The following is an 18,965-nucleotide window of genomic DNA, read 5'->3' as shown; positions in this document are numbered from 1 at the left end:
TCCATTCCCTAAGTGAAGACTGACAGAGTAATTCCCTGGAGCTGCCGGCAGCTGAAGCAAGCAGGTCTGCCTCTTCAGTGTTAAGGTTGGTGCCGTAGGAACACAAATAAAATCTGAGAGGGTAAGAAACTAAAACCAGGAGCGTGACACTCTCCACCTGCTGGCAGACACCATTTTAAAGGGAAATGCTCCACTTATTTTTTTTTTTTAAGAACAAATTCAAATACTCGTTCCATTTAGGAGTACACCGATCTATCATTGAAGAAGAAAAATAAAATATAAGACATCATTCTACCTTCTGGGGAAAAGGGGAGGGGGATGTACGTTACAATTTTTTTTTTAATTCTGACTTTATCCAAAAGCAATATAATTTCAGGTGCACAGCAAAGTTCTGTCTAGCATAAATGATGCTATTAAAATAGAAATATCACAATACGACTTTTAGAATTTAGCATTTCTCCAGGGGAAGATGGAGAGGGGAGAGAAACACTTTTCACAAACATGACAAAAAAAAAAACTCCAAATATAAGTACTGATTTTTTTAAAAGGATCACTCTTTCTTGTGTTCCCTGAAATAGTTCCAATAATCTGGACCTGAGGGAAACTTTTGAACTCAAACATCAGAGAGAGGATAAACATTGGGTTATATGTTCACCCTGACAGCTAATTAAGGAGACAAGTGTTGAGGAACAGTTTCTGGGAATCCTCTGTCTAATAGAATGTCTTCTTAGTATTAAAAGGGAAGATGAAGAAATATTTAGCAGTTTCCTGGCCTCATTTTTTAGGTTCAATGTCTATTTTTCTTTAAGATTGCGTGCATAGATACATACACACATATATGTACATGTGTGTGTATATATATATATATATATATATATATATATATATATATATATATATATATATATACACACACACATACTCACAAATACAACCTCAAAGGAAAAAAAAAACCTATTAGGTTAGGCTTTAAATTTCTACTAAAGTCTATTAAATGTGATTTCCAAGTGTTCTAAAAAGTTTATTAAGCATCCTACTTCCTTTCAAGGCAGAAATACAACTAGATCAACCAATCAACATTTTTTTATTAATCACCTATCACATGCCAGGTACTGCACTAAGTACTAGGGATATAGTCCTTCTCAATAATCTTCATTCTACTGGTGGGGAAATAAATGATAGCAACATAACTATATGTATCCAAATATGTTACCACCACCACCCTCTCCAATTGCAAGGAAATTTCACAGAGATAGCATCAGAAACTGGGAACTTAGGTAGAAGATGGCACTTAAATTTATCATTGAAAGGAAAAAGGGATTCTAAAAGATGGAGGGGAGGAAGGAATACAACCTGGGCACAAAGGAATCTGAGTAGAAGGACAGACACAGGGAATGAGATGCCCATTTTAAAGGTGGGCAATAGGCTTTAACTAGAGTTATACAAGGACACCAGTTAGTAGACACAAACCAGCCTGTGTGGCAGAGTTCTACAAAGGAATTGTGGATCCTGATCATCATGCTTTGTTATCTTGTTAAAGGTTTGTTTCTTTTACTCATCCTACTGCTTGTCTATCTGTACTAAGAAGGTTGAACAGTAGGATACAAAACCACTAAGATACTAAACAGCTTATGAAAAATCTTTGGAAGATTTTTAGCATCAACACTTTCCTTCTTTGTTAATTCCTTTTTAAAATTTTTATTTATTTTATTTTTACATGGAAGAAAAATAGCATTTCCATAATAAATTTAATTTAGAAATATCTGCATGTTACTTCTTTATAAATTATACAGTAAAACACAGGGTCATCAGGCCACTGCAAGTAAAGAAAAAAACTTTCATTTTATCCTATAGGCTGATACTTCAGTAGATACACAATTGTATCTATCTAAGTACTCATTCCAATAGCGTAGGAAGGAAACATGCATTTTAATAAGCGCCTTCTGTGAGCCAGGTACCATGCTAGGTGCTTTACAAATCTTATCTCATTTGATCCTCACAACAACCATAGGAGGTAGATATTATCCCCATTTTATAGTGGAGGAAACTGATGTAGAGAGCAGCTAAGTGACTTGCCAATGGTCACAGTTCTAGTAAGTTGTCTGATAGCAAACTGAAGACTTTTATTCGCCTGTTCCCACTGATCCTCTGTAGAGTATCTGTAAGACTTTCTAGAGGCTTCATTCAGTCCTTTTACCTTCCAGGAACACCAAGGTAGCTCTTAATCTGTCTGCTTCCCTCCACCCCCACTGCTTCTAAATTAACAGGATTAAAAGTTGTATCCATCTTCCATGTCATATAGTAGATAGAAGGTCAGCCTTCAATTCAGGAGGAATTGGATTTAAGTTCTGCCTGTGACAAAAACTTTGAAATAAAACTGGAAAGAAGTTGTTAACCTGCTGTGGTAGAGGGGACTGCATCACTTGAAGTTTCCTATATCAATGAAATATTTTGTCTGGACTCTCCTTCCTTCTCTCTCTCTACAACCTCTCTCTTTTTCCCAATCTCTGTCTCACTTTCTTTATGTCCATGTCTGTCTGTCTGTCTCTCCACTTCCTCTCTCCATCTTTCTCACATATATAATTATATTAATAGCTTAAATATTGCATTTATATAATTAATGGCTTCATATATGTTTCTTTGATTGGATGATTTTATAACTGTATATACTTATACATTTGCTTATTGTTTTCACTATTAGGATGTGAGCTCTTTGAGAAAAGAGATATTTTCATTCATTATATGTCTCCTTCACATCAAGTCCAAAGCCTGACAGAAGGCAGGCATTTAAAAAACTCTGGTTGATTAAGTGATTTGCTAGCCACATTTAAATCTATTTTTTTTTTCAGATTTAGAGCTAGTCCAATGGACTTTATCTGTCTTTATGAGAAGGACACTCACATACCTTAGATATGGTGGCAATGACTATACACACACAAAATCACAAAGCTCCTGGTCTGGTAGTGCTGTCAGTTGAGAGTTAACTTGAAGCAGCTCTTTGATCATGCATTTACTCAAAGTGAGAGGGGAGAATTGGGGAGGGGAGGGAGCAGTGCTGGTTACAGGCACATTTAAACTATTTTAATGTAGGCCTAGATATTCTTCCCATACTGCCCACCCTGTAGCTCTCTCATTCACCTAATAAATGGATCATAAGGGAGCGAAAGGCCATATTCTTTCCAAAGAGGAGAACTATATTCATCCAACAGTTTAATATTGAATATATCACCGTTAAACTGACCTCAAGCTAAAGTACTGCAGAAAGCCCAGACACTACATCATGATCTGAAGATCAGCATGCTTAGGCTGTGGAGGAACACAACACAGATCAGTGTTAAGTGATTTTTGAAACATGAATGTAAATATGAAGGAGCAGAGATGGATATTTTGAATTATGGACCTTTTTTTTGAACACTCAAGGAAAAAAGTGGCCAATGAACAATTTCTGGATGTCTCATGTTAGTCATACTTACTTATCACTTAAAGTGAGCACAAAGTTCTATAAGTTCAAGACATAAATTCATGTTTATCTCTCAGTTGAATTCAAGTTATCTTTCTTAAAGTGATTTTCTGGCCCAGCCTGACTGTTTAAATAATATTTCTTTATGAAATGTCAGGACTATGGATGTTGAATTCATGTCAACATTCTGCAGTTGAATATAAAGTCTAGATAAATGTTAAACAATCTTGTTGAGCAAATGTTAAAGGTATTAGTAATGTCTAATAATATACATTCAAAACAAAGGCAATGAATTATGGGAAAATAAATCTTAAAAAAACAACAACCTTCAGTGGACTGAATACTTTTAAAAGTCCACTTCCTTGTACTTAGAAGGATCTTTAAGTCTTGATAGAAGGAGATGGGCTCTCAAGGGTTTAACTTTCTTGTTGGCAAGGGTCATGAGAATATATAAGCTGAGAATAAAACATGTCCTACAAGTTCAGTTAACATTATCACAAGCGGAAGGATTAACATAAATCTTAAAGGTAGATTGGGCCCTGAATATATTAGCAAAAACATTTTTAAAAGGATTTTCTATTCAAAGATTTTTCATAGAACTGTTTTATGTGATTGAAATAATAATACCAGTAGTTTTAATTCAGTCCTTTTCAGTCATGTCCACCTCTTAGTGACCCCATTTGGGTTTTTCTTGGCAAAGATAATGGAGTAGTTTGCCATCATTTTACAGATGAAGAAACTGAGGTAAGCAGGGTTAAGTGACTTAACTTAGGGTCACACAGCTAGTCAGTGTATGAGGAGAGATTTGAACAGAGTAAGAAGAGCCTTCCTCACTCCAGGCCTGGCAACTCCATCCATGGTACCACTTAGGTGCCCGCAATCAATAGCAGAACAGGTAAATAAATTGTGGGACATTCTTACACTGGAATAATCTAATGCAATTAAGACTAAAACGTAAGATGAAATATGAAATTCTGCCTCTGATACAGACCACTTCAGCAAATATCCTGCCCTTGGGAAAATGGCTTAATTTTCCTGGTCCTTAGTTTTCTCATCTATAAAATTCAGGGTTTGGACTAAAAGGATCATCTTGCCCCTTCCTGCTCCCAGCAATGCCAAGTGCAAAAGAAAAATGGAAACATGTAGTACATATGAACTATGATCATATAAAGGAAAGTACATAAGAATACACAGGGAGAGAATCTTGATGGGTATTGAGTGTTATGACATTTTTAGTGTATAAACTAGTTTAAATGTCAACAGTCTTTCACAAAATTATCTTGAAATGGCTTTCTACATGTATATTCATACATGATGACCACATCACCTACTCTTATGCAATCAACTCCAATGGCTCCGCATGATATCTAGGATCAAATATAAAACATTCTATTTGACCTTTAAAAGACTTCACAACCTCTTCCCTTCCTATCTTTCCAGTCTTCTTATACCTAACTTTCCTCTGCTTACTCTGGGATCCAGTGACATTAACCTCCTTGCATTTCCTTGAGTAAGACACTCCATCTCCTGACTCCAGATATTTTCACTGATTCTCCCCCATGCCTGGAATGCCCTCCCTCCTCATGTCTGTCTCTTGGGCTTCCTTCAGGTCTCAGCTACTATTTCACTTTCTGTAAGAGTTCGTTCCTGATTCCCCTTAATGCTAGTATCCTCCCTCTCAGACTTTGTTCAATTTATCTTCTACCCAATTCAGAAGATGTATTATTCACACTACTTGTTAATTAGGATCTCTCCCTCTCCCTTTCCTTTCTTCTCCTCCTGTCTTCCCTCTTCCTAGATACATCATGTATGTATGTATGTTTATATATGTAAAATGTAAATAGATATATACACATATATAGATATAGATATAAATGGTATTTGTACATAGTTGTTTGCGTGTTGTCTCTGCCAACAGACTGTGAGCTCTTTCAGGATATGGACTGCTTTGGACTTTTGTATGTGTGTGTTCTCAGAACTTAGTATAGCATTTGAGAAAAATGGAGGGAGGGGGAGAAGAGAAAGGAAAGGAGAGGGAAGGGGAAAGAGAGGAAAAAGGGGGGAAGGGAGAGAGAGAGACACCTTACAGTTACTAGCATTTTATGTTTTTTCCATACATTTTCCGAAGTTGATTTCATCTACAACAAATTCATGGCATGTAAACCCAACTGGACCTCAGCTCACAATCCTTCCCCTTTTATCAATTTCCTACTAAATTCCCCATAATGACAGTTTGAAATCATTTTCTCTGTCTTCAAACCCACAACTACACTCCCCAAACCCCATTCTAACATGAAAGCTTCTGCGTCACGGAGGTCATCCAAAGAGGTGTCTTCCAGTTCTACTCCCCAACATTTCTCAGTATCATGGCTCACTTTCTTCTGTCAGATGGTAACCTTCTTGAGGGAAAAGACACTGCCAGCACCTGGGTGCTGAATAAATATCCCCTTAATTTTCAGAGGAATAATGGGGTTATGGATAGAGGGACACCTTATGGAGACAAGATGACTTGAGTTCCCATCCTGACTCTGACACATCCTGTGGCTATGTGACCTTGGGTAAGTGTCTTAACCCTTTTAGAACCCCTAAGAAACTCTCCAAGACTCCAGCAGCAGGTGCTGCTCTGCAGTAGAGAGAGTGGTTTCCCTCCATTGATGAAGTTATGGGTCTAATAATAACAAAAATGGAGGTGGTTCTTTTTTAATTGAATTACATTGTGTATCTACTTCTTCCTCCCTGCAAAAGAAGAATTAAACTAACTATACTCACTAGGGCTAATTCCTTTCCTTTTTCCCTTGACCCCTTTCCTCCTGGTTTCCTCCAAGAATATACTCCAGTACTTCAAGTACTTATTCGCTTTTTTCTCTCTTCTCTTATTTTGAGTATCTTCCTCATCATGGTACCTTGCCATCTGTTTTTAAACATATTCAGTTATTCCTAATGCTAAAAAGACACACTTTATCTTGGCCCTTCTAGACTCTTTAATCACCATTCTATCTCGTGTTTGCCCTTGATTACCAAATTTCTTGAAAAACTTGCCTCCTTCAAATATCTGTACTTCCTAATCATCCATTATAGTCTAAATTTGCTAGTCTGACCTTTACCCAACCTTTCTCCATAGAAATAGCTCTTTCAGAGTCACCAAATCCAATGAATTACTTAAAGATAAAAAAAAGCTTTCCTCTTTTTAACGGTACTGATTCACTGAAATTGTTGACCACTATGTTCTCCTGGGACTTCTCCTACATATCCATTTTTTCTTTTTTTCTGCCTACTTTTTTGAGACCTTGATTTTTCCCCAATCTTTTAAGGCGGGTGTTCCATAAAGTTCTGTCCTTGATCTGCTTTTCTTTTCCCTTTATGTTCTAACATTTGTTCATCATTCTGCAAAGAACTTTTTTTCAGTTTTGTCTCTGTTTCCTCAAGTAGTTCCACATGATAAGCATTTAATAATAGCTAATAGACTGATTTATATCATTCTTTCACACAATGCTCCACTATCACTTCAATGTTGATGATTTCCAAATTGATATGTATAACCACAGGCTTGCTTTTGAGCTCAAGGATCAATCTCCAACTGCCTAAAGGATATTTCCACTTGAATGTTTCCTAGTGCACCATTCCCAGCTCCACTAACCTCAGATTAAGTAATCTAATGCACACATACATATGCATGTATGCACATGTATACATGTATGCACACATATGTATATATGTATATGTTTGTACACACAATACGATAGCATAAAAACGTGAATTGGAATGTTACAATGACCAACTCTGGTCACACTGCAGAGTTGAAAAAAATAAGCATCTCTTTAAAAAGGTGGGAACTATGGGTGTAAAATATCATTTATAGTCACAGTATGTCTGTCGTTTTGTTGAACTGTTATTTTTTCCTCTCTCTCTTAAAAATGTTTTCTATAAAGGCAGGGACAGCTGTGGAGGGGAGGAAAGTGACATATACCTTCTACATCTGTATCTAATCTCTCTGTATATATGTATGTATATATATATATATATATGTTTTATATATGTGTGTGTATACATATATATATAGAGAGAGAGAAATGAAGGTGATATAAAAATAAAATACATCAATTTTTACTGTATTGTATGTATTTATTGTATTATATTGTATGTATTGACTCAAAAATATATATTCTTAGATCCTTCCAGCTGTCATGAAGAATATTTTCTTTCAGAGTCTCAGTTCATAATAATTTATCTATTTTTCTTCAAGTGACACAAAAAATTCTGTTTCCTTTAAATTTAGGTCACCTAATAGACCAGGATGCACTTAGCCAGCATCTTCATCCTTAGCCCTTCTAAGCTTGAGAAGCACATGACCACTTTTACCCAATATTCCCTTCACCTCTAGATCACCAATTAGTCTTTTGTTGATAACAATCAAATCCACTTTTGTTATCTCTCCAAGTGATGAAATTATCATCAAGGCGAGTCTAAAATTGACCAGTCACTCTGCTTTGATCAGAATCAGCCCTCTTGCAAAGGTTTAGATGACTGAAGTCCTCTATAACTACTCACTCAACTATCTCTGTGCCAGTCTTATGATCTATATTAGGAAATAAGTATTTGTATCCTCTCTCTGGCCATGTAGCCTATTAGAATAACTTCAGAGCATTTTCCTTTTCTTTCTCTTTCCTTATAGCCTCTTTCACTTATTCTCCATCCATTTCACTCCTCAGGTTTGTAGATTCCAATACAATTTTATATTGTTTGCAAGATATACTCTTGCATCTTCTATTAGATGTTTGTTTTAAGTCTCTCTCTCTCTCTCTCTCTCTCTCTCTCTCTCTCTCTCTCTCTCTCTCTCTCTCTCTCTCTCTCTCTCTCTCTCTCCCTCCCTCCCTCCCTCCCTCTCTCTCTCTCTCTGTCTATACATAAATACACGCAATAATTGTGTATGTATATATGTGTGTATATATCATCTGCTGCCATACTTTACCAATACCCCAATCCACCTGATATCATATATACCTTCTCTTGCTAAAATGTCAATTGCACTTTGTGTGCACAAATTACTTTTTTTCCCATTTACTGGTGACTGGGATCATAAATATTATTCCAAAGCTATTTTCTATTATTATTTCCTCCTGAGCCTGTTCCTTTATTGTAATTCTTTCTCTGTCATGACTATTTTGTAATTCTATTCATGATATTCAATATCACCTCAGACTCAGATATTTTCCTTTTATCTTTTATGATACATGTGTACATGTGCATGCACATGAACACAGATACATATGCTGTGCATACATACATGTGTGTGCATGTACAGATATAAGTATTTCTCAAGAATAAAGCTTGATTTGTAACTTGCATGTTCATGAGGGGAGAAAAAGAACATCATTCTTCCCCAATACATTGGCATCAGAGGAGTCTGCCAGTACCCATTAAGGAATTCCTCTCAGAATCTATTGTAATCCCTTTGCCAGAATTTAAACAGGCAACAGGAGAAGAAATGAGTTTGTCAGCTAAGTCTCAGAATGTTTTACCATTTCTGCATTCACTCAGTCTTTTCTTTCTCATATTTATCTATTCCAGCCTAAAATGCAATCCATTTTTCTACCTAAACATTTTAGCCATGCTGGGGAAAGAAAGAAAAAAGAAAAAGGTCATTATGTTTTTTGGCAACTATTAAAACAAGTTTTATGCAAATCTTTCACTTTATGTTTTGCTTCTCTCTTTTTAGTTAGTAAGAGCATATAGTCATTTTCAAACTCTTAACAGTATGATAATCATAGAGAATTAAAAGTTGGAATTTTTTTAAAAATGGCATACTTATTATCTCAAACTTAAGTTCTCATCATACGATACACAATAAGTCATATTTACAAAGTAATTTAAGATTTTACAAATCTCTTTCTCTGAAAGCACCATATGAAGTAGGCACAGAAATTCCCTTTTCAAAAAAGAAGAAACTGACATTCAGAGACATTAAGACATTTTCCTCTGATCATATACCAAGTATGTATCAGAATCAATATCCAAATCCACAGTTCCAATTATGTTACACAACTATGACTCTTTCCACGTAGAGCTGACAACTAAAATCACTGCTTGTGACTATCCACTGTTAAATTGTCTTTGTGAGCATTTAGAGATTGGAAATCAGTAAATGGTACAAATCAGGATTTGTTTATTGATTGTCTAGACTTAAGAAAGCAATGTAAAAATATTAACAGAGCAAAATAAACTTAAATTTCTGTGCATATACATATGCACACACACACACAGGGTCAAGTGACTTACCCAGGGCCACATAACCAGTAAGTATCTGAGGCCATATTTGAACTCATGAGGATGAGTCCTCCTGATTCCAAGATTAGTGCTCTATGAGAGCTGGGCCTAGAGTCAAGAAGATTCATCTTCATGAGTTTACATCCAGCCTCAGATACTTACAAGCTGTATGATCCCGGGCAAGTCACTTAACCCTGTTTGCCTCAGTTCCCTCATTTATAAAGTGAGTTGGAGAAGGAAATGGCAAACCACTCCAGTGTCTTTGCCAAGAAAATCTCGAATGGGGTCATGAAGAGTTGGACGTGGCTGAACGACAACAATAAATACATATACGTATATGAGTATATGTATACATGCATGTATACAAGTGTACATAAACCATTCCATATGTATATGTAAGTATAAGTGTACATGTATGTATATATGCATATTGTGCTGTATATACATGTGTGAATGTGTGTATGCATGCATGCTGGTACCAGCACACCCCTAACTGTTCCTCTCAATAAAATTGCAAATCTAATTTCAAAATGTGCTATCATGCATTATCAACCCATTTCCTTCTGTAGACTCACATATTTTAAAGCAATAGGAGAAAAATTTGATGCAGTAACCATTATATGTTTACAAAGAAAAGCATTCAAAATGTCACAGATTTATTTTTATACTTTTGTTTTGCATTTTTCAAATATAAACCCTGAATTCCTATAGTGGAACAGATCTCTTTCTTTTGCTTAAAATGATTGCCAGATAACTTTACAATTTTAGTTTACCAATATTGAGGAAGATCCATGTGAAATAATTTTATCTTGCCTCAGGGGTGAAACTGAGTCAGAAAAAATTCAGTATTCCTAAGTTTCAGTCAGTGTACAAACTTTAAGTTTCACGGTTAGAGCTACTGTCTTCTTAAAAAGGCTGCTTTCCTTCTAGTTTGCTGGCTGATGCCAGTCATGCCATATTTCCTGACATGGAATTCAATGATTCCTGAACACAAAGGACATAGCTACCTCTGACATGAGGAAGCATTCTATGTTCTTAGGAGATAAACTTTAAACTGATCTGTGTCCTCATCATCTATGAACCAAGAGGAAACAAAATTGGGGGGCATCCAGATGACACTCTACAGCAAAGGTGTCAAAGATGCCACCAACAGTCCATATGACGATCATAACTGCCTCAAGAGATGTCAAATCAGATTAAACTGTTATTGGAGAATATGTAACAAAATAAATAAAAAGTACAGTAAAATATAGTATTTTAAAACAAAGTTGATATATGACTCAATAAAACTGGATTCCAAAGGGACCTCAAAGGCTCTCTACTCCACCCCACTCCATTTTATAGGCAACAAGACTGAGATATGGAAAGATTAACTAGGACATTGGTAGCCATTTCTGGTGGAGGGGAAGAAAAAAAAGGAAAAAACCAGAAATTTGCATGTTAACTTTATCATACATTTAAAAGAAACAGCAAGTTGTACAGAATAGATTGGTAGTTTCATGTGCAATCATCTATTTTTTGGTTATACTTTGTTATGAAAATCCTTATCTTATTTCATAAATTAAAAATAAAAAGCCTTTCAAAAAAGAAAAAATAAATGAACTGACTTGTCCAAGGTCAAACTGGGAAGAAGTGATAGAGTCAGGATTTACCCCAGTCTCCAAATCCAGTACCCTTTTTAAGCTTTCATGGTACGTGGAAAGACTGCCAGCCCTGGAATCAGACAGTTTCAGTTTCAATCTACCTTATTTACTTCCTCCTTGTACAACCTTTGGCTAGTCCCATGACTTTTCCGGGTCCCAGAGTCCTTATTTATAAATTGCAGGGGTTGAACTACACAATCCTCTAATCCTCTCTTTGCTTCATCATTGCCAGCTACGTGTGACTTTCATACCCCAACACGAGTTTCTGATATCTCTAGTTCCCAGATTCATTAAGTCTGACAGCTTCCCAATTAGGGATATTTCAGTTTCTGCTGACAACATTCAATTTGCCTGAAGTGAGTCATTTCTTGAAACCCTAGTTCCTGAAAGCTCTGTTCACTCCAGGAGAACATAGCTGATTTCTTAATCAAACCAGTCAGAGCATCTCAAAGAATCTTCTTGAAAAGTGGTCCATGGGGCCATCTTTCTTTCCCCTCTAAAACCACAATCTAGGATGATTGGGGTCAAAATAAAATTAAGACTTCTTTAAGTGAGTACTGCATGATTGAGATAAAACACACACACACACACACACACACACACACACATACACACACATGCACACACACCATTCTGATGGCTGGCTTCCCCCTAAGTTATTGTACTTACCAGATATCTCCTCTAGGCACTGTTTGGCAGTCTTACTATATGATAAATCCATTTTAGTAGGACTGGTGCAGGATTCCACAGGGGGTATGGAAGTACCTTCATTTTCTGTGTGTGTTCTGAAAACAAAGCAAGAAGACCAGTTCAGTCTATGTGCTGACTGTAGGCATCTGTGACAAAAGAGCACTTGTTTTCTATCACAAGGAATTAACATCTAAAAATTCTCCACCAAAGAGTAAAGAGGTCCTTTATAGCCAGGACCTTCCAGGGTTGCTCTTTAGAGAATTTGAATACCTTCTACATTCAAAGCAAGAATTTATGAAGACTAAGAGATTTTTCATTTTATGAACAGAGTGCAAGAACTTAGCATGTTTCACTCCAAAGGTCTAGTAAATACAGTATCTCTTAGACATTTATCACTTTCAAAGCTCTGACAGAAGAAATTAATAATCACAGAGTTGGAATTCTCCTCAGCTATTGTTAGAGAAAAATAGACAAGTAGAGGATGCTATTGTATGCTTTTTTGAGGCATCTTGCAAAAATGCTTTCTAACAAGACAAATAGAAGCATTGAGACTCCCCACTAAAGTTATTTTTCTTTGTAAAAACCAAATTCTTTTTATGAAATTCAGTCCTTAATGTCTCACCGTTGAGTTTGTAGCTCTTTTTTTCTGGTGGATTCCTCCAGCCATGGTTTATGGAGAAGGAAACAGCAGATTATGATCAAAAACACTCACAGAAGATATCTCCCCAGAATAGTATTTATCATATATATAATTTCTGAAATGGTGTTATAAATAAATCCAGTGTGTGAGTTAAAATAAACATTGTACCTCTCCTGAAGCCACAGAAAACAGCTATCATGTACCTGATACCAGAGACAAAATAAAAAGCAAACACTCAAAAATGGCCATCCTCACAACTCCTCTGTGCTTTATAGTTCTGAATATCATATGTCTGACACAGAAGAAAATCAGTCCAGGCATATATCTTGACTCATATATTATTGTGTTTGGGAGTACAGGAAACTTTCGAGTGTAAATTCTCTGCAACTGACCACTACTTTAAATAATCACTCCAACATTATAGGCTTATTGATTTGGAGTGTTGAAGGATCTTAGAGGCCAAGTAGTTCTACAGTCCTCTCATTTTAGAGATGAGGAGATTGATATACAGAAGTTGTCACCTGTCCAAAGTCATACAGACAATACATACCAAAGTCAGGACTGTATTCAGGTTCTCTGATCGCAAAGGAAGTGCTCTTTGCATTTTGCCAAAATGCCTCCCATTATATTAGTACTCTGAAACCCAAAGATTCTGTTTCCACACTTTGGCATCTATTTAATTTTTTTCAAATACTTTTTTTTGGCTTTGCGTATTAGTTTAATGAGATTTGTTGCTTTATTTGAGAGTAAAAAAGTGTTAAATGAAAGCATAAGTATTAAAAACAATTTTATTGTATGTATAATTTGGAATATTTGAGTTTCATCTGACAGTCTTAAAAACTGGAAGAAAGTTATATAAACTCAGAGAAATCCAAAAGAAGTGACAGTCCAGGACAACAATATATTTCAATCCAATCCATAAAAGGCATAGTGCCAGGTACTAGGGAAGCCATACAAATCAGAAAATAGCACTTTTCCTCACGAAACCCTTGTGTTCTAATAGATTCCAAATAGTAGGTGATCAATCCTGTCTTGGTCCTTCTCTGTCTTATTTTACCAAATGAATTAAAGAATAAAGGATGACAAAATTTACAGAAAGGTAGCAGTGTTCAAGCAAGATTCCATATCATTGCTGTGGATCATGGATCCATGGATCCACCTTTTTTTTTTTTTTTTTATAAAATAAAGACTTCCAATTATAATGACTTAGTTTTATCTGCAAGGAGACATGAGAAAATGTATCTGACTTCTTCCTTTAAAGGGAAAGAGAATTAGGTAATAGGAACATACATTATACCACTAGATATAACATGTTTTGTTGAATGTTGTCTTTTCATTTTCATTCTTTGTTATAAAGAATGGATTCCTGGGGAGGGGAGTAGGCAAAGGAAATATTAAGAAATGAAACTGATATGAAGACAAAAGAAATTTAGAGACAGGGAAGAGGAAAAGAAAAGGAAGGAAGGGAGGAAAGGAAAGAGGATGGTAAGGAGGGAGAATGGAAGGGAGGAAAGAAAGAAGGAAGAAAGTGTCCATGTTACCTTCATTTCTTAATAAAGAAGGAAGACAGGATGAAAAGAAGGAAGGGAGGGAGAAAGAAGGAAGGGAAGGAGGAAGGATGAACAGAAGTAATGGAGTGAGGGACAGAGGGAGGGATGAAGGAATGAAAGATGGGATATTAGGAAGTGTATTCTAATACAAACTGTGTATTAAAAATTTACGTCCAGTTCTTGGTTTTACGTGAGGCATTGCAGTAGCTGCTACCAGGAATATAAAGATGTAGAAGTCAGGGCCTCTTTTCTAAGGACATCAATGTAAATCAATTGATAAGCATTTGTTAAATGCCTGTTTGTTAAATGCTAGGCACTGTGCTAAACTCTGGGGATACAACGAGGTAGAAAACAGTCTCTGTTATCAAAGTGCTTATGATCTAATGGGGGAAACAATCTCCTGCTACTACTGTTCACTTTTCAGTCACGTCCTGCTCACCATGGTTCCGTTTGTGGTTATCTTAGCAAAAATATTGGAGTGATTTGTCATTTCCTTCTCCGGCTCATTTTAAAGATGAGGAAACTGAGGTAAACAAGGTTAAGTGACTTGCCCAGAGTTATAACTAGTAATTATCTGAGGCCAGATTTGAACTCATAAAGATGACTCTTTCTGCCTCCCGGACAGGCACTGTATCTACTTTCTCACCTAGCTGCCTGCTAACAAATATACACAAAACAAGCTGTGCGCAAGATAGATGGGAAGTACCTGACAGAATAAAGACATAATAAGACTTATTAAGCCGTGGAATGATGATTTTTGGAACTCACTGTTTTCTCCAAATCAGTAATATCACATTTAGGAAGAGAGAGAATATATGTATATGTGTGTATATATACATACATATATACATATGTATATGTGTATGTATGCATGTGTGTATGTGCATGTGTGTGCATACATGTATATGTATGTTTATATGTATATACATATAAAGGTGTGTGTACATGTACATGTGTATATATGTACACACACATACATATATTTAAATCTACATCTAAATGAGTACAGAGAACTCTCAGTGAGTAAATTCCCTCTATATGTTCAGGCCAGAATAACTTTTATTCTTAAAGAGGCCCCTGGGCTCTCTGAGCCAGGAGGAATCAGAAGCAAAAATGAAAACCAAGAAATCTTGACCCCAAAATAAGTCTACTAGAAGTCATATCCTGCTTCCCTTCTTACAGCCTATCAAGCCCCATATTGGTTGGTATATCTTTAATCACAATTTGCCCCAATCTCAAGGGTGGAGAGTATAACTATACCCTTCTTCCCCTTACCCCAAAGCCCCCATGCGACTTCATGGTCAGCATTACTCTTCTTCCCTGGATAATCTCTAGGCTTTAGGGAAAGGGAAAAATCTCTTCCCATGACCAAATAATAAAAACCTCAACATTTCTACTCAAGGAATACTTAAGACCCTTAAGGACTTAGATTCCTTAAGCTCCAAAAGCCAGCTAATAACAGACCTCCAAAGACCATCTTTTCATTCTCTGTCTTCCATTAAGACAACTCAAGTATCACTTTGTGCAGGAGGTCTTCCCCAGTCCTCTCAGCTGCTAATGCTTTACCCTCTCTTGCCCTCCATGTACTTGGGGTATATTGTGTGTGCATCTCACGATTTTCTTGTTGTTTTCCCTTTCAGAATGTGCAGTGCATGAACGCAGAGATTGACTGATATGGTCTTTTTTTGTATTCCCAGTGTTTAGTGAAGTACTTAGCATAACATATCCCTTTGAAGAAATGTTTGATGACTGATAACTGCCTGGGAGAAAATTACAATGGACTCTCAAGGTCCTAGGTCAGTCTATCAGTCAATAAACATATACAAGTTCTTGCTACATGCAAGGCACTGTGTTAAATCCAAAGGATACCAAAAGGAAAAAAAAAAAAAGACAGTTAGTGACCTTGAGGTAATCTAACTCAACACTGTCAAATACTGTCTTTGTTCTTGAAAGATTTATCCTTCTACACTTTAAAAACTCTGACATAAAACAAGAGCACTTTTTTTTTTTCAGAGTAATCCTTGGATGAACAGTTTGGTTAAAGGATGTGGGTAATTAAGTGTTTGGGAATTGTAACTAGAAATAAAACAGTTGGATATCAATCACAGTGAAAAACATAATCCCTTTATATTTTCTTTGAGAGATTGGGTGAAAGTTCATAAAGAGCTCATCCCCAAAGTCAAGAATACCTAAATTCAAATCCTGCCCTGGACATGCATACGTGAAAGGAGACTTCTGAAGTGGAAAAACAACCAAAAAACTAGAATGAGAAAAGAAGAAAATCTTAGAGTAGGAGTAGAAAACTTTACCCAAGTAACTATCTTCTTTATAAAATAGAAGGGAGCAAACAGGACTCAGTGACTCTAGGACACAATTAGAAATAATAGAGCAAATATCAAAAGATTGAAACAGTAAGAATAAATTAAGATATCTACTGTTTCAAAAAATCTGACCTGAAAAATGGGTCAAAGGGGATAATTTAAAAATTATAGGACTCCTTGAAAAAGAAAACCAATAAACACCCTAGATATCATTAGTTGAGGAATCATAAGTAAAAACTACACAGATCACCAGCCACATACAAACCCATATACACCTTACTAAGATTTTTAAATCAAAGCAAATTAAAAAAAACTAGATTTTTCAAATACTGGAATATCTTTAAATTGGGGTAAAAATACATTGACTCCTAAATTTTAGTGAATTAATAAATTGGGGTATTAAAGGAATTGCTCTGAGTCAGCCATCATAACTTGGACTACAGAAGGAAGATAATTCTCACTCATAGATCAGATTCTTACTGTTACATGAGACTTTTGAGTAGATCTAATATGCTTTAGGAAAGAACTATAGATTAGGTAAAAAATAAAATAAAATAAAATAAAATAAGAGGACATTGCTTCACATCCAGTCTGCAATTTACTGCTATCTGTGTAACAAAACAAGTGACAACCTCAGTTTTTTCTTCTATAAAATGGGGAGACCAAGAGGTGAATTAAATAAGCTCTATAATACCTTCCAGCTTTAGCTCTTTTGTTTGATTCTATGATCTGATCACATGAACCACATTTGCCAGAAGACCTCCAGAAACAGGGAGTCCATTCCCACCACTCATAGAAGGAAATGCAGAGGAATCAGATGGAAGCAACCCGCAGTAAAGCCCACCACTGTTGGATGAATTTGACTTCCAAACTGCTTCCTGAACTGAGTCTTGAAGGGTAACTTACTCTGCAAAATCTCATTGTCGACAGGCAAAGAAATTTAGTTGTTTTCTACACCCCAGTTCCCCAACTAGCATTTTCTCTGTGTTCCATCTAAAAATACTGCTGTGTGAGGGAGTTTTAACTGCCGCAGGACAAACAGCCATATTTCAGAAATACAATAGCAGTCAAGCTCCATCCTATGGCAAGAATTCAATATGCTTCCATTTTTTGCTGATGTTCTATCCTGTTCCAGTCTACATTAAGCCACAACTGTAGCTGAATCACAATAGCCAGAGGGTCTATAGGAACCTTATCTGCATGCTTGTAATAGGCTATACATTTTAGAATTTTTGCTTCTACCTCTCCACTGCTCATTCTCCAAGAGAAAAAGCCAGATGTAAGCCAGGGCTAGTAGCAATCCAAGCACGTCGCAAGTTATTATTCAGTCGTGTTTGTCTTTATTGATTTATTTTTAGTGCGTAATATTCAAATGTTAATTTTCCCTGGTTCTGATTTTACTATTGGCAATTGACTTTCTGGAGAGAAAACTCTCCAGGAGGAGACTGTTCAAACAGCATGCTCTTTGGGGAATCGGTGATGCTTCTTATCTGAAGTAAGCTGTTCTGGGCTAGCAAGATGAAAGGCATGAAGCTCAGATGGGTCTTGACCTACTTATAATAATTAAGGCTAGGGTTTCTGGTACATGAGAGAATCACAGAACTTTAAATCTAAAGGGATCTCCTAGTCCACCTCTCTGAATCCTATCCACAAGTTCCTTAAGTGGTCATCCAACCTTAACATGAAGAATATTAGATATTTATTTCATATATTTTTTACATATATACCTAAATGTGTCCTTTGGGTAAGGATACCAGGTTCAACTGCTTCATTTTACATTGGAAAAAACTGAGGCTCAGTGAGATGAAGAAAATTTCTTGAAGTGTTAGATAGAGACAGGGTTTGAACCCAAGCTTTCAAAAGTCACAGCTTCTTTCACATCTATCTATCTATCTATCTATCTATCTATCTATCTATCTATCTATCTATCTATCTACACACACACACACACACACACACACACACACACACACACACACAAGTGCCTAAGGGGCAGGGGCTATTTCATTTGTATCTTTCTATCCCTGGGAAGCAAGGTGGAAGATGGACAGAGTGCCAGGTCTGGAGTCAGAGCTCAGTTGAAGTCTGACCTCAGACATTTAATGTCTGTATGACCCTGGGCAAGTCACTTAATTGTTTACCTTAATTCCTTATCTTGTAAAGAGCTGATCTAGGAGGCAGGAGCAGAGGACATATTTAATCACACTGGTAGTAAGATTTTGCTGATCCAGGAATTTTCTATATCAATGAAGCCCATTGTATTTAGCTATCCTTTCCTTCCCTTCCTTCCCTTCCTTCCCTTCCTTCCTTTCCTTCCTTCCTTCCTTCCTTCCTTCCTTCCTTCCTTCCTTCCTTCCTTCCTTCCTTCCTTCCTTCCTTCCTTCCTTTCTTCCTTCC

General features: G+C 36.3%; 1 protein-coding gene across 6 annotated transcripts in view; it reads right to left on the bottom strand.

Moving 5' to 3' along the window:
* Positions 1-18,965, bottom strand: part of NAV3 (neuron navigator 3) — a 1,098,252-nt gene that overhangs the window by 212,230 nt on the left and 867,057 nt on the right. For all 6 annotated transcript variants that reach the window (XM_072655445.1, XM_072655444.1, XM_072655443.1 and 3 more), the window contains one exon: positions 12,037-12,152. In XM_072655445.1, the coding sequence (XP_072511546.1) occupies positions 12,037-12,152 (116 nt within the window). The remainder of the gene's footprint in view (positions 1-12,036; positions 12,153-18,965) is intronic.

Source organism: Notamacropus eugenii, chromosome 3 (assembly GCF_028372415.1).
Source record: "Notamacropus eugenii isolate mMacEug1 chromosome 3, mMacEug1.pri_v2, whole genome shotgun sequence".
NCBI classification, from domain to species: domain Eukaryota; kingdom Metazoa; phylum Chordata; class Mammalia; order Diprotodontia; family Macropodidae; genus Notamacropus; species Notamacropus eugenii.
The sequence above is the reverse complement of the archived record's forward strand: the minus strand, read 5'-3'. Positions and strand labels throughout refer to the sequence as shown.